Below are 17,739 nucleotides of genomic sequence, written 5' to 3'. Positions count from 1 at the left end.
TTATAAACATATGTTCTAAAATGCTTCGTTTGCGAATTACAGCTAGTGAAAGATTTCAGCTACCAGGGTGAAATGAGGTCGTACTGAAATTTTTCGGACTATAATTAAGTGGAAAAATAAGTGATTTCTTATGTTTTTTGACATGAAAATCGAATAAAATAGGACCCAGAACCGTATCTATAATAATCTTTGAGAAATCTGGGGTGAAAACAAATAAATTTGGGGAAAAACCTTTGTTTTAATCCAAAATGTACAATAATATCTTTTTTAAGTAATTACCAAACACATAAAACTTTTAAGCAAAACTTGTAAAGAATTTAATTCTGAACAAAATGGGAAAAGATAAGTTAGAAAAATTTGACTTTTATATAAACAGTACACTGGACCAAATTGTATTAAACCTACCGGTTTATAAAAAAATGTACAAAAATGACATCGTCATTTTCAAAACGTTCCTAGGCGCGCTTCTGTACTGTTTTTGTTGACCTGTTTAGTTCTTCAAGGCTGTCCTTAAGTTTCTTAGCCGCATCCATAATTCGGGCAATTGATGTCTCACGGAGTTGTATTTTTCTTTTGTATAGAAACTATTTCATAATTCCAAGATGCAAAAATCTAAATTCACTCATTGTTGTCATAAAATTGGTTACATGTTAATAATAAACGTTAGGCGGATTGGTTGTTTTTGACATAATTTTGATTGTGTTTAATTATTTTTAGAATCGTGTTAGTTAGCTAGTATCTTGTTTACAGTACCTACATTTTCCAGTTGAATCTGAATTTAAAAAAATGAAATTCCGTTTTAAATTCTTTATTTTGAAAAAAACGCTGCTGACTCTTTTCACTCATACAGAATATACTAATATGATTTTTGTGTACGACTTTTGCGATGTAAGTGCTCAACTGCGGTGGAAGAATGCCGACATAGGTATCCTGGACGAGTAGTTACAAAAATATTTTGTTGAATTTTTAATAATCTTCATGAAAATGGTGCACTTTCCAGCGTCATATTTCATGTGAATGCTAAGCGGTACATGGTGATGAAAGGGAACATATTCTTCAGATGGTACAATTTGTCCTATAACGAACACGCGAAGAATTTCTACTAACCAGTTGATGGAGAACCAACACATTTCATGAATGAAGTAAGACAATTCTTAGATGTAAAATTTGCTGGTAAATGTTTTGGACATAACGAGCTGGTAAATTGGTCACCTAGATCACCGGATGTTATTCCCTTAGATTACTGTTTACGGGGATGGATGAAATGAAAGGTATACAATCAAACAGTAGATATACGTGATGAACCACCCGATCGCTCGCATTCTCAGTGCTGCTGCCCTCATCAAGGGACGTGAAGATATCTTTAGGTTGGCGACAGAAAATGTATGGAAACATTTTGAAAAGTCCATTGATATCAGTGGAGTAATTTTTGAAAATTTATTGTAAATTAATACAGTATAAACCCCATTTGGTATTATTTTTTTAAAGGAAATTACAAACATTTTAATTTTTTAAAGGTCTAAATTTATTATATTAAAAAGCGCTGTTTTAATTTTTCAAATTCATAACATTTTCTGTTAAGTTATGTTTTTAAGAAGAAAAGTTGATTTTTTTGTTTTTCCAAAACTTTATTACATCAATTTTCTCAGAATTAAACTATGTATAAGTTTTGTAAATAAAATTTTACGCTTTTATCAGTCATTTAACAAAGTTGTCGTACTTGTAACTTAAAAATAATGTTTCTCGTCACCGTAGTTTTCTGTTTACAGTTTTAATAAAAAACTATAAGAAATTCTTAAGTTTAACCCCTACATAATGACTTAAAAATTTTAGAATGACTTCATTTCACCGGAGAAATTGAAATCGGGGCGAAATTTTTCCCAAGCCGCAAATCAGTATTAAATCGTTTTCGGACATGTGTTTGCATGAACTTTTTTCCTTCTTTCATGCTTTATCATAAATTTCGAAATTATTTAATTAATTATGTGGGTATTTATTTTCTTCTGTTCGTAACAGTTATATAGTCAAAAGTAAATGTTTGTAAAATATTCTAATAACATGACAGCCGGATTTTTATGTGATAATTTCCAAAATCTTGAAAATTTTGATAGGATAAAAATTTTTAGAAAGTCTATTCGGTTAGAGCATGTCACAATTTTTTGAAAGAACTTTTTTATCTCTCCTTCTTTGTAAGTTTTTCTTTATAAATGAAACTTTTTAGATCGTTAAACATCCTAAGCGGAAGTCTTACTGTTTGGCGAGTAGAATTTAGACAGATTAAATTTTGACTCTTAAATTAAAAATTCCAAATTAGAAAGTAATTATTACATTTTTGAAGCGTAGATAAGTTGCATTCACTACCCATCATGTTAAACAGATTAAACTTTATTCCATGCTTTAGAGTAAGAAGTTTACCTTTAAACTTAGTAATAAAGGCAAAAGTAAACTTTTACCTTTATTACACAAAATTATAAACAAAATCTGCTTTTCTGATTTTAACACTTCATTTATAAACCTATTCATCAATTAAAAAGGTTATTAAGACTGAAATTTCTTTTGTTCGTAGTTGATTCGTATACTTTTATATTTCACTACAAACTGAAGTACCCGTGTCCCAAAAAGAATCATCCGATTTGAATTGTTTTTATCTTGAGAAATATTGAATATAAAAACTTAAGACTAATTTTTTAAAGTTTTATTCATAAACCTTTAAAAGCGAGTTGATTTTCGTGGGCTACGAGACGTTTTTTTTCGGGGGAGAAACTCTGAGAGATGCGCTCCATATCTTCGTCTGACACACGGGGTCGACTACCTGATTTTCCCTTAAACAACGCTCACCTAATGCTCTGAGCGTTAGGAGATTCATCATCGTATTCGCTACATAAATCAAGCTGAACAGTAATTGCAGACTCATATTTTCGTTTACTAAAAAAAATAAATATAACTTTAATGAATGTAATGAAATAAAATTGCTTCTTATTTTTTGTTCGTACTATAATATAGATGCCGAAAGCTACTTTATTTTTAAAAGCCCTTAAAGAGATGAAGCCAAACACAAAAAAATAATAAAAATTAAGAGAGCTAAAAACTAACAAAAAAACCGAATATATAAGTTTAAAAAGTGGGGAATAAATTTTAAGAAATTTTTTTTAAATATTCAAACGTATGTTAGTTAAACTTGTTAGGTTAAAACCTTTCTAGATTTTTTAAATCCAGAGGTCTATAACTTAAAAAAACTGTAGACTTTTGTTAATAGCTATATACGGTAAATAAAATGTAAACTTTCAAAAGATTTGTGAAGGATATTTAAATCTAAGGGAGATAGAGCACCCACCGGGTTGGTCTAATGGTGAACTCGTCTTCCCAAATCAGCTGATTTGGAAGTCGAGAGTTTAAGCGTTCAAGTCCTAGTAGTCAGTTATTTTTACACGGATTTGAATACTAGATCGTGGATACCGGTGTACTTTAATGGTTGGGTTTCAATTAACCACACATCTCAGGGATGGTCGAACTGGGAATGTACAAGACTACACTTCATTTACACTCATACATATCATCCTCATTCATCCTCTGAAGAATTATCTAAACGGTAGTTACCGGAGGCTAAACAGGAAAATGAAAAAAAAGGGATATGAGGAAAATAACAAACAAATATATAGTATTTCAATTTTAAGATATGGGGATAGATATACATTCTAAAACAATATTTAAACATGCATTGTAAACATGAATTTGCTTTGATAAATTTTTCTCTAAAATGCCTCTGAAGCAAATCGAAATCAATTTTTCGCGATATTTCCCAGGCCCTTGAAATTTAAAAAAAAATTTAGTATGATCAATGCCTCAGTTATAAAAATATATGAGCCAAATTTGAAGAAAATGAATTTAGTCAATTCAGAGATATGAGGTGAAAAGCCGTGTGGCACACATACGTACATCAGCACATACATACATTCATACATACATACAAACTTATATTTTTTGGCCTAGATGAACAAGTTGGGTTCTAAAACATGAAAATTTGCAAAAAATTCCGATACACCACTTTTGCCATCATCATCGTACTTTCAGTTTTAACATAACTATTCGCCGGGTAAGTAAAATCGTGGATTTAATGTGATATTTTATTGAAATATATCCTATAATAAATTATATGAATAATCTGTTCTAATGAAATACTGAAAAATTTTACATTTATTTATAATATCCATTTTTAAAATACTTTGTTCTCTATAAAATCTCATAAAAATAAACTATAGCGAAGATGTATACGTCCCAATTTTATCTATTTTTAATAAATAGTGTTTGCATTGTCAAGGGTTACCTTCCAAATTATTGTGAACATTACTCTTTTTTCTTTTTTCTGTTTAGCCTCCGGTAATTACCGTTCAGATATTATTTCTGAGGATGATATGTGTGAGTGTAAATGAAGTGTAGTCTGTGTACAATCTCAGTTCGACCAATACTGAGATGTGTGGTTAATTGAAACCCAACCGCCAAAGATCACCGGTATCCACGATCTAGTATTCAAATCCGTATTATATAATAATCCAGTATTAAAAATAACTGACTTTACTTGAACTTGAACGCTGGAAATCTCGACTTCCAAATCAGATGATTTGGGAAGATGCGTACACCATTAGACCAACCCGGTGGGTATTGTGACCATTACTCTAGGCACATCAAACTGCACTGTAATACAATAAAAACGTCATCTAAAAGAGAAGTTTGATATTCTTTACTTCAAAATGTTGAACTTGCTTGATCAATTAAAGTTGTGTTTATTTTCATCTAAAGAAACATTCAAAAAATAATTTAGGCTGTCTTTTCAAAAATGTTGTAATTAATCTACTGTTGTAAAGGAGTGGTAAATAATAATAAAATTTTAATGTATGTAATTAAACTTTGCAATCTAAATTACTGAAAATAATTTGAGGAAAGCTCTAGTCGTTCTCAAGCTATTCATTTTAAGTTTGTACAATAACAGCAAGATACCAATGATATTTTGTACGATTACGTAATATTAGTTTGCAATACTCGTATTCCTGATGCATACTTATTATTTTTCTCGTTGTAAGTAGACGTTTTTCACTTTATCAAATGCATAAACACATACGACTTCAGCTATTTTTTCTTCTTTTTATAATTAATAAATGCTGCATCAAATTTGTATCAAAATTAAATATAAATATCAGCTGACTCAGTATTCTTTAAATTTAGTCCTGTAACTAGAGATTCCGTTTATCTGACAAGTTTTAACTCGGCTACTAGAGTCCGAATTTTTTTTTTCAGGTTAGGTTACATCTCATTATAATTTTCTCTCTTCTTGTTTCATTATTGTTTGAGTAAAGATTTAGTTTTGATAATTCAAAGATTATAGATTTTAAAATATACAGAGCTTTCTGAATGTCGCTGGTCTGTTTGCTTTAGAATTATGTGGTGTATTCTCTTCTTTCGGCGTTAAGTTATTTATTTTGCGAGTTCTTTGGGCGTTAGCACAGCAGCAAGATATCGGACTTGCTATGGCACATAAAGATAGTAGAAAAGAACGGAAAATTTTCCTCTGCGAAGTAATGTGGGCTCCAGAACATACAGATCACACCAAAAGACTAAATTATTGTCAACGGTTTAAATGTTTTATTGACCAAAATTACGTAGGTATCTCTGACATTACGTTTTCTACACGTAAAGCGTGTTTTCATCCGGGAGGGTTAATTAATTCATAAAATACACGATTGTAATCTCGACAACTAACCCCCGTGAATTACACGAATAATTTTTACGCGAAACGAAAATAGGAGTCTGTGTCGGTGTGAGTAGAAAGCGCGTAGAACGCGCATTGTGTCTTTCTAATCTTTTTTTAAAATACAGTTAATAGTATTGTTATTGTGCTATTTTTTTACAGACTTTATTAGTCGGTTAACAGAAGTGGAAATCGGTCACGATTGACTCTTAACAAGATGGCGCTACAGCACCAACTAATAATGATCTCGATCTCGATCGTCGATCTTTCGATGATCGATGACCCTTTTTCGAAATGCCTTTGCTAAACGAATCATTTCGAGGGGTTTGTGGGCTGCATGATCGCCCAATCCGACTCCCACAGATTACTTTCTATTGCGGTCGGCGAAACAAGCAGTGTATCGCAACAGACCACGCACGATTGACGAAATAAAAACCGCAATATCGGCTAACGTATGAGACATTCCATTACATTAGCTGTTTAAATTGAAATATGTGATGTGTTATTTCAACACCTTATATAAACTATTTCAGTTGCAACAACTGAAATATTCGTTTCTATAAAATAATTGAAAGTAATAATTAAGAAAGTTCATCATTTACACTACCATAATTCCTGTGCACAACAACGGAAGTATTGTATAGTAGACCCACCGCTTTAAAATGTTAAACTCGTTGTGCGAATTACGTATTTAGAAATTAGGAACGCCTGTTTCTTATTAATTTTTTTGCTGATCATGTTATTTTTGATATTTTTATGATTAGAATGGATTTTAACAAGAGTTTGATGATTTTTGAGAAGGATTTAACAATTTTAGAACTGATTTGTATTTCTTATCATGCTAAACTAGGTTTCGGTACTCTATATATACACGGTAATTTGCAAATAATACAATAAACTTTGTCTTTTACCTCAGACTTCTCAAAAACGTCTAAAAATACAGTTCTAAGACATTCTTTTTCAGTTTCTCAAGTCATAAAAATCTTTCGCTAACGAAGCGTTTCGAACCTAAGTTTGTCTGAACTTTCTTTTTTATTTTCATCAGTATAATATGACCTGAAATTTTGTTACATTCTTCGTGAATAACTACTATTATAAAGAACATATTTATGAATAGAGACATTTTTATTAAGTTCACTAATTATATATATATAATATAATATTTTATAATATTCGGTCTGTCAAATTTTGTTTCGAATAAATTAAAATAATACAATTGAGTGTACCTACATGTAATATAGTGATTTTTTAAAAATTTTTTATCTGTAACACAGAAACTGCTGTACTTATAAAACTAAATCCTTTAATGTACCGTGGCAGAAGAGCAGTTTTCTCCACGGAAATAACGAGCGTATCAAATGATTTTTCGCATTTCAAGACTAATTATTAAATAAATTGTTTCAAAGACTGAAATGCACACATAGATTTAAGAAAAATTATGAATAGGTACTAAAATGAACAGTAAAATTTAATTTTAATTTAAAAAAATGGAAATCTTCTTTGTTGAAATCAGGGTTGTGTTGTTATGCCGACAAATTTTCTACGGTTTAAAAGAAATTGCTATGAAATTTTTAATCGTTCGATTATTATATATTTTTTAAAACTAATATATTACTTTCTTTATTATGGTTTTACAAATATTTTAACGAGGATAAAGAGAGATTAAATAGCTGAAAACAAGTAGATACTTGCCAGTAGTCGAACCCCAATCCTAATTTAGAAACTAGACTAATAAACGTTACGTCAACTACCCGTCCAGTTATTACGTAAATTTCATTTCTGTGTAACGTGGAGCAGTTATATTTCAATTATTTTAAAGTTAACAGGAAAATAAACACTATTATAAGGTTAAGTTATATATAATATAGTTAGTGTATATATATATATATATATAAATAGTTCACTATCATAATATTTAGCGCTCTCAATTATATATGTTTAAAAAAACCTTCAATTCTTATGACACAACTTTTTTTTAATTTGCAATCATATGTTTTTTTAAGAAAATCTGATGACTTCCCTTCTGATGATTTTTTTAAAAACGCTTTATGAATTCCTTGTACGCCTATTAAATTGCAAATACATATTTTTTTAAAATGAAAAGTACATAAAATTTTATTTTATTAATAACTTCTGATATTTCTTTATATATATTTTTTTATTGTATTGAATTATTTATTATTTATAGTTTTTTTTTTATAATGAGGTTAATAATTATTAATAATTCTATTTATTATAAATTATAGATTTATTAATTTATTATAAGGTATTAATAAATGTATTTAAATTAAAATAAACATTTCTAAAATGGAGATGAAGTCTAATTCGAACCGATGTGCCTTCTCCTTGTAAGATCCAAATATTTCATTAATTAAAATTTTATTTGGCTATAACTCTGGAACTGATGTAGGTAAGTACCATATATCGTTGAAAATCTCTTAGCGAGGGCTTATTACTGCAGTTAGAAAAACTCCAAAATCTTTTTGGATTTTGGTCTTTTTGGACACTTTTGTTTTCTGTCGATTGCAGTCAAAAGGGAAGGTGCACAACTAGATGTTATGCAGTCGTAAATCCAAAACTTCAACATACTACGGCTAATCGTTTTTGAGATATGCAAGATACCTAAGTACGTACAGACGCCACACCGAAACTAGTCAAAATGGATTTAGGGATGGTCAAAATGGATATTTACGTTGAAATCTGAAAACCGATATTTTTCGCGATCACAATACTTCCTTATACGAAGTAAAGGAATGAATACTACTTCCTTTACTTCGTATAAGGAAGTAAAAAAATATCCTAGTAGAGTCTTTCATTTTAGTCAATGTTAACAAATGAGGTTAATATTGATGTTTTATTGTGTTAACCTGTTGACGTTACAATCGATTAGCTTGTTCTGTCTCAGTGCTTTGTTTTGGCGCACAAACATTAGCGTTTCCCCGCCCCACACATAAAATTATATGTTATATTTGCTTTTTTCAACTCCAAGGATTTACAAACAGTTTGTAATCAAGGATTTAATCAGTAAATTATTTAAAATTAGGTATGAATATCGTCTTCAATTAATTATATTTTTATGAAGTAGAAATTTTAATTTCATTTTGTATAATAAAGAATGTGTTTTGATTTAAAAAAATAATAACCTTTGAAGCATTCTCTTTGTAAAATTATAAAAACATTGACCTAAATATATCTACTTCCATCCTACACTTGCAGTTAAATACCTTGTGGATAGTAAAAGAAGTGTCGGTCGAAGCCGAAAAACGGCTGCCGCGATCAGTCGGATAATGGCCAACATCAGGGGTCCTCGCACATCGAAGCGGAGGGTCTTGTCTCAAGTGGTGCTCTCAAAAGTACAATACGGACCCGTAGTCTGGTCCATTGTGCTGCAGAGGGGTAGAGTCCGTGCAATTCTTAGCAAGGTGCACAGAGCTCTCTTTCTTTGAGTTTTCTACGTGTACAGGACCATCTCAGGCGGTGCCGCTGGCGTAGTGGCTGGACTTGCGCCTCTGGATCTCCTCGTTTGGAAGAGGGAGAAGATATACATGGAAATGAATAAGGCAGATGCGGAGGCATCGCTTGTTTGCAGGTGAGAATGGATCAGTCGACAAAAGGCAGATAGACCTACAGATGACTGATCCTGGGAAATATCCACTGGGATGGATACACTGGGAAATACGGTACAAGTTGAAGTAGTTCCTTGCCGGTCACGGATGTTTCAAAGCATACTTGTGCGCGCGGATGCTGAGAACCTGCGCAGATAGCAATTACTGCGGGGGAGAAAAGACCGAGACACCTTGGAACACCCGGTTCGTTTTTGCACCATAAGGAAGCATGCAGGAGAAACTTTAACTTGTTTACTTCAGAGAACATTATTAGGACTATGCTACAGACCGAACGTTTGTGCCACGAGTTGTCCACGATGGTGAATAAGTTCATTCGCACCAAATTGGCGGAACATGGTCCAATCACGGGAGGCTGCCAAGTATCTTGGGGTGTGGTTGGACTATAGGCGGTCATTCACTCTTCACGTCCGGGCGATTAGTGAGGAAGCTGGACAGACTGTCGAGAACTTGGTTAAGTTACCATCGAACGTTATCATATATCGAAGAGGAAGCTGTACGCGCATGTGGCGACCTCGATCCTCCTCTATGGCACCCCAGTGTGAGCCATGGCGATAGGGCGTAACAGAAGATTTTGGAATGAATACAGCACCCTATGGTTCTTAAGGTAGCGTCGGTATACGCCGATGCTGCTGGTGACTGGGATGCCGTCACTTCAACAGCTGGTGGCGGCTCGTGCGCAAATTTATCAGAGTGTGTCTAAGGACGATGCCAACGCAACTGTCCACACGGATTGGCAAGCTAGGTGGGATGTGTCCACGAAAGGGAGGTGGACGCATCGTTTAATCATGCAGATTAAGCCGTGGACCGGGAGGTAGTTTAGCGAACTGGAATCCTGGGTGAAACAATCCCTGACTGGCAATGGAGTCTTTCGTTCATACCTGTGTGGACGAAGAAGAGCTGAAAACCCCTTCTGCCACTACTATCGGGACTTAGACACGCTGGAACATGTGATATTCCAGTGCCCACAGTGAGACGAGGAACGCCGCGACTGTGCTGCCGTAACGGAGGACCTCGAGGTAACGACCATCATTGGAACGATGTTACGCAGTCCGGTGGATTTCACACTGTGACGGGTTTTGTATCAGGGATACTTTAAATGAAATATCGGGAAGCGAAGGGGTGAGGGACAGCTCCGTACGGAGCTGCCGTTTGTCCGCGATTGCACAGGTGAACAAAAAAGAAATGAAAGAAAGAGGGTAAAAAAAAATAGTTGGCGGAACATGTCGTGGGGTGAATAATTAACTCGGAGTCTTCCTTGTGACACATTCCCGGCCCCAAGAAGTCGAATTTAAAAACAAAGTGTATATATATATATATATATTTATTTAAAAAAGAAAAAATAAACAAAAAAATTAAAATTAAAATTAAAAAACCCAGGATCCTGACAAGTTCGAGGCGTGGAGTCAGAAATGGTGCGCGGACGGTGACAAGACACGTGGGGTACTGTGATACTACCGTGAAGTGGCCCCGGCAAGCCCATGTTGTAGTTGGGGATGGGTTTTAGTGGGTAGGCCTACAAGGGACAGTTTCACATTACTATGGGATATGAGACCACTTGGTGCCTATAAAAGGTTCTCCTTCCTCTACACACACATACACGTAAGTAACGCTCATATAAGTAACGCTCTACAAAATTTAATTATGATATAGCTTTTTATTTAGTAAAAACGTTTCATGTAGTCAGAAACAAGAGTTATATCTGTAAATAAAATAAATTGAATTCTTAAAGCAACAGTTATAGATTCTTCTAGAATATAAATTTGTTTTACCAGTAAAAGAGTTTCTATAATAATTGTTAAAACTCAGTTTAAGCATCTCTACTAATCTTATGCAATAAGAAATATTTTTTAAAAAATTATCAACATTCTTTAAACAATTTAGTTTCATTGATTTTTAGCTCAAGATTTTATTACTGTAGCCTTATTGCTTTCTAGTGAAAAGTTAAAATTTTAATTTCCTTTTGAACGGTATCACCACATAAGCTTGAAGCTTGTGCGTGGGATATGGAAATGGAACATTTTTAACGTATGAAAAATGCCAGGGCCTGACCGGGATACGAACCCAGGACCTCCGGATGAAAAGCCGAGAAGCTACCATTCCTCCACGGATATCAGCAGAGTGGCGGATCATCGTATCTATTTATATTGTCTTTGTTTCGTTACCGGAATAAAAAATCCTGGTTTTTCACCGCCACATCTAAACATGTGACATGTATCAACGCAGAAAATTTTATACCTTTTACGATTAACAATTTTCACTTACTTCTACTGAAAATCATAAAGAATATAATCGATATCTATTGTTGGGTTAGTATTTTTACAGATTAGAATATAAAAATATATTCGGTTTAAATTTCGCTCAAAAAAAAAGCAACCTAATAGAAAAATAAAGTTGATTTATTTTAAATTTTGTTTAATAAGATCAGGTAATCGTGTATAATTAGTACAATTTATTGTGATGATATTTTATTCTATTCGAAATAAATATGTCTGTCGGGTGACTGGATTAAATTAGTTTTGACCTTCCAGTGAAATATTAATCTGTAATGATATTGTGTGGTACTGTAATCCGATCTCATATTGTTGTAAAATTTGTATCTTTCGTTTTGGAAATATCTCGTTGAATGCAATTGCAGTAAAATCAATAGGTATTTGTTTTAAATACTTTGAATTAGATCAAGCTATTATAATGTGTCCAATCCGTAAAGTTGACGTTACAAATTTAATTTATTAAGTTTGTAAAATATCCTTTTATAAATTGCAAAAATCTACTTATAACACTCTATCAAGTAAATTGTAATAATACTATTAATATATATAGATAGATAAATATGTATTTATTTATTGAATATAGACTAAATAAAATGATTAGGATACTTTACAATAAATTGTGTTCAGCCCCCCATCATCAAGTGCGCACACCACAGTAAAATAGAAAACTCGTTAAAAATTACTAACTCAGAAAAGTAATTCGGATAAATTTATTTATTTTTTGTCTCATCAGTCATTTGACTGAATACCCCCTACATTCTATATCCTTAACAATTTGTTTTACACATTCCAAACGTTGCCTGCCTGCACAATTTTTTCAATGTATCTGTCCTTCCAATACTAAAGCGACTATTCCAAGGTGCCTTAATATCTGGCTTATAAGTCTGTCTCTTCTTTTAATGATATTTTTCCAAATGCTTTGGAAAAATTTTTGAAAAAACATATCTATCAAGAAACGTCTACAGTTTAAATTGTGGACCCTGGACCAAAAATTCAGAAATGTTTATTTACTCTTTGTTTTGGTTCTAACCCTTTTAATTTTTTTATTATGAATAACGGGGAAAGTCATGCGATACTTATTCAGCTTTTTTTAAATAAGGAGAGAAAATTATATAAAAACGTTGTCTGTGACGTCATAAATATAGCTCCTAAATAAATCTCAGTAACGTAATACCTAAATATTGTAATTGCACATTATAAAAACATTACATACTACAAAATTCTTTTTTAAATAAAAATTATTAATTTTTAACTTTTTATAAATAATTATAAAAATAATGATAAAAACTAGATAAAAGTAACGTAAACACAGACATAAATAATGAAACTCGAAATCTTCTATATGTATTTATATATATAAGCAAAAAAATTTAAAATACGTAATGCAGGTATATTTTATACTATTAATAATGGTATTTCCCACCAAAGGTACTTGAGAAGCAAAGATTATTTAGAATCAATTACAATATTTACTGATATACCTCAGAAAAACATTTCTGTACTAAAAATAAAACAAATTTAATTTTAAATTATCTGAGATTTTTGTAAAAAAAATTGTTCTGTTTTGATTTTTCAAAAAAAAAATATTTTGTCTATAATAATCATTAATCGTTTCTCTTATATTTTTCTCTGTCTATGCGAGTTTTTGTTTGTTTAAAATAGCCAAAATAGTTGAATATTTATGTTTTTCTTAGTCCAGATCGTTGTCTTTCCACTATCGCTATGAATTTCTTCTTTAATTTTATCCCTTATTGTTTTTTCTTTTGACATTTATATGGGAAGTATTAAGAAATTTTCTCAAAACGATAGGAAACAGGAATAAGGATTGCTAGAGAGAGACTGTGATTGAGGAACAAGAAAGCGTAGGAACAAGAATAGCCGAAAAATATATATATTTCTTGTGTGCGTGTGTATGAAAGTGAACTCCTCCTAAACGGCTGGACTCATGAACTTTGATGAACAATGACTTTGATGAAATTTTGTGTGTGTGTTCAAGGGGATTCGAGAATGATTTAGATTCACAATTTGGTCCACCGGAAAATGTTTTTTTAATTAATTTTTCATTTATAAGTAGTTGTTGATTTTGGAATATTTTACATTGGATCCGGCAGACTGCACTACCATCGCAGTATCGAATAATCAATAATATTCTATTTTAATTTTAGTTTGTCCCGACAGTTGGTGCTGCGATCAAATTGAGAAAAATATTTCGTAATTTTGTGTTATTATTGTGTTACAGAAAATTGCGAGAAAACAGTTTATTAATAAATAAGAGGCTAATAAATCAGAATGTAAACAAAGGAAAACCAATCAGATCAATGCAAGATGGCCGCTGTCAAACACAACGACCAATCACAAAGAGCCCGTATGGCCGTTGCCAATGTAAACAAAATCACAAATGATTAAGTAACAAGTAGGCAGCACTGCGATCGCGTTAAGAATTGTGCGCGTATTGAGAAATATTATATATTATTATTTATTGAAATAACGGTTTAAAGTTTAATTAAAAAATGTACCTTGTGCAAATTTGTAAGGTATTGAAGTGAGTATATTACATTATTTTTCATGAATTTTAATGATGTATACACGTGCATTCAATAACAATCAACTTAACCTACAAATCGATTCTCATTTGATTCTATGCAACTTATGAAGTATTGAACGGCTCTTAGAAAATAAAAATTTAAGTTTGTAAAATAAATTATAAAATTTATAAAATTAAAATATAAGTTACTAAAAATATAGTTTAAAGTATATTTAAAAAATTGAATTTATAATGTTTTAGCTGATTAATTTTATAAAAAGTTTTCTAAAATTATTTTTAATTTACAATTATCTAAAATTTGGTAAAATAGATGTTAAAATAAAGAATGAGAAAAATGATCAAAATTTCTACTAAAATTTTAACTACGTTGCTGTTTTACAGTGCTTTAATTTTTTTATTAATTGATTAATTAAGCTGTTACATGGTTATGAAACATCAAAATTATTAAATAAAAAAAAAGTATGTAGGAGGTACTTTTTTAGAATGATGTTAAGTGAAAATTAGTAGTAATGTGGATGAAAATTTATTAATTAGACTAATTATTAATTTTGCGACGTTTCGATTTTTTAATTCAGTTTTCATCGGACATCTCAATATTTAGTGAAAATAAATATTAACCATACTACACATAATTAATCAATAAACCCATTACAATAATACAACAATCACAAACTGATAATATCATACTAATAGTCATTTTAATGAAATTTAGAACACATTCCTGCTAATTTTAACTTAATTAAGTTACTTATATTTATGTGTGTGCATTTATTACAGAATAATGCCGCGTCAGGACAACGTCTGTCGGGTCCGCTAGTATATATATATATTTTACTGATGTTGAGGAATAAAAAATAAAAAAATGTTGTCTATGGCCAACGGCTACTCTCATTCCTACGCTTTCTTGTTATTCAATCACACACACTCTCTCTCTCCCGTTCCTTATTGAAAATAATTTTAATTAAAAATTGCTTTTCGTGAAATAATCAGTACTTTTAAAGCAAGATATATATTAAATTTAAGATATATACTAAATACGTATTTTTACCACATATATGCCTAATTAATTTCGGCAGACGAACACGGTAGCAACTCAGATGTGATGTGGCGCAAAGTATATGGACGCGCTGATACAAGCATCACTCCCACCGCGCCGTTCTCCCACCATAGCGGTGCTGAGACTGGGTGCCACTACTCTCAGGCTCCAATAAAAGAGCGTGCACGAGAGTGAATTTGCAATTCATCGTCGACCACCACCTGGACATGAAGAAGAAGGTGGAAGAAGACAGAAGTTCCCTGGCCGCCTCAACGTGGGACCTCCCGGCGGATGCAAACATCCTTGCCGGGCCAGCAGGCCTGGCCGGCCCGCCGAGACGCGGACGCTACCTTCCCGCTCTAGTTGCAGCTCGCCGGGCTTCAATCGCCCTGGCCGGCGTACTTAGCAGCTGTAGCCGGCCCAGCGTGTGATCGCTCGGGGAGAACCACCTCGGCCGCGCCGGCGAAGGACGACCGACGCCGACTCGACACTGCGGGGCTTTGGGGGCCACTGCCGCTGAGGGAAAGCCCGGTCGGAATTCAATGGACGAGCCGCAACTCCCCGAGTTCGCCAGAGACCAGCTTCCGGATCCAAAACCTCTTCTCAGAACTAACGCAAAAAACAGCCTTTTCATGGCCGCCACAAACAGCCTTTTCATGTGCCGTCGAAGCCATTCGGCGACAATATATTTGTAATATAATGTAATATTTAAATATAATATATAAGATATATATTAATTTTTTTTCGTATCGATATTGACTTGATGGAAAATCGGCGCGTAATCGAAATTTTTATCCTCACCGTATCATTTCTTCATATGAGAAATATTCGCTGTAAAAATACTTTTTTACTTGCTTTATTCTTAGTTTTTCTGGTTTTATAAAAAATTATCCCGGGAAAATGCAAAGAATCTTGGCGTTATCCTATACTACTTTTTCACAGAGCAAACTCCGTTCTTGTGATTTTATATCGCAACTACTTTACATATTTTTAAATTAATCAAGAGAAATTTTTCTAAAAATTAAAAAGGAAAATACATAACATTAAAATATCGATTACAAAATGACGTAAATAATCATTTGAAATTTGTAACTGTAAAACTGAAATTTATAACAAAAATTTATATATTGAAGAAAATTATTGTTACAATATTGAATTTAGTATAACAATATATTTTGGTCGTTTTTATCGACTTATTAACAAAATGAATTCTCGTGTTTAACGAAGCGCATTACGATTTATTTATGCTGATTTCAAATGAAAACTGTGTTAGTTCGCGAGCTTTATCTCGTGAACGCTACAGAAAAACAATCCAGTGTTTAAATTGCTTATTGTTACTTCCGCAATTATAAAAACCTAATTACAAGTGGCCGTTTTTAATCCTTTTCGGTATCCTGTCTATTCATAAATGTATTACGTAATCGGTTAAAATAAATTACATTTTTAAATTCAAGCTTATTTAAAAATTTAAAGTCATCAAAAATGTAGTCGCGTCTGTTTATAATTCCCTGTCATATAGATTACTTAAGCGATACAGTACGAAAATTTAAGTTTACCTTGACATTTTTGAGTTGAGGCCGTGGTTTTTCGCCCAGGACGGCGGACGGACGTGGATATCGGCCGGCCTCTATATCCACGTCCTCACCGGAGGGCTGCCGCATGGAGCCCTTCATTGTTTCTTTTTCTACATCCTCCTGTTGAAAATCGGGCTCCTCCTCTTCATCTTGACTTTCTGAAACGATAAAAATGAACAACTTAGATATAATGAACGGATTTAAATGACGAAAATCATTTCTTGCAATATAAGAAAATATTAACTACGCCGTTCTGTTGTTAGACAGGACGGCATTAGTTGATTTTTTATATTAGGATATAACATTAATTATTTGCATAAAGACATTCTGTAATAAATAAATTTGATTTATATTATATACATAATATTCCGGGTTTAAAGATGTTTCTTATTGCTGCCTTTAGAAAGAGTCAAGGAGGAAAAAATCAACCTGTTTGAAATGAAAGTTCAAAACGGTCGATTTAAATGCACGCCTCATGTTTTTATTTATTTGTATTCGTAATATATCGTTATATTAAAAGCAAGTAATTTAGCCCGCGGTTTCAGTTCTTTAGGTAGTCGTTAATAGCACGCTATTGTAGAACTTTGATCAGAAGTATACAATCGCAGATGTCCATCTCGCTTGAAAGTAGTTTTCCCATTCCCGTCTCAAATATTACTAATATGAATAGCTGTTAATAATAATAACAATAAGTAAAGAAGGTCGATTAATCATTATTTTTTAATTTTTGTTAATTCAGTTGGGATACTGTGGTCTACGAACGGATAGAACTAGTAATAAGCGAGTAGAAACAAAATAAGTTCCTAAGAGTACGTAATAATTTTTTTTTGTAAGCGAGAATAAATAATTCTTAAAAAAGTATCCAAACACAAATCGTATAGTCCATATAGGAATAAAGTCGGTGTTGTATGAGAATAAAGGAATTGCTTTGAGGGAAACCAAGGG

The 17,739-nt window shown here is 32.4% G+C and overlaps 1 protein-coding gene across 11 annotated transcripts in view; it reads right to left on the bottom strand.

Annotated features, from left to right (window-relative positions):
- Trpgamma (Transient receptor potential cation channel gamma) overlaps positions 1-17,739 on the bottom strand; it is a 1,234,746-nt gene that overhangs the window by 407,661 nt on the left and 809,346 nt on the right. For all 11 annotated transcript variants that reach the window (XM_075357154.1, XM_075357155.1, XM_075357156.1 and 8 more), the window contains exon 4: positions 16,777-16,952. In XM_075357154.1, coding sequence (XP_075213269.1) covers positions 16,777-16,893 — 117 coding nt within the window. In that variant the 5' untranslated portion in view covers positions 16,894-16,952. The remainder of the gene's footprint in view (positions 1-16,776; positions 16,953-17,739) is intronic.

This window comes from Lycorma delicatula, chromosome 2, assembly GCF_047948215.1.
Source record: "Lycorma delicatula isolate Av1 chromosome 2, ASM4794821v1, whole genome shotgun sequence".
In the NCBI taxonomy this organism is placed as follows: Eukaryota; Metazoa; Arthropoda; class Insecta; order Hemiptera; family Fulgoridae; genus Lycorma; species Lycorma delicatula.
This window is presented reverse-complemented; position numbering and strand designations above follow the sequence as displayed.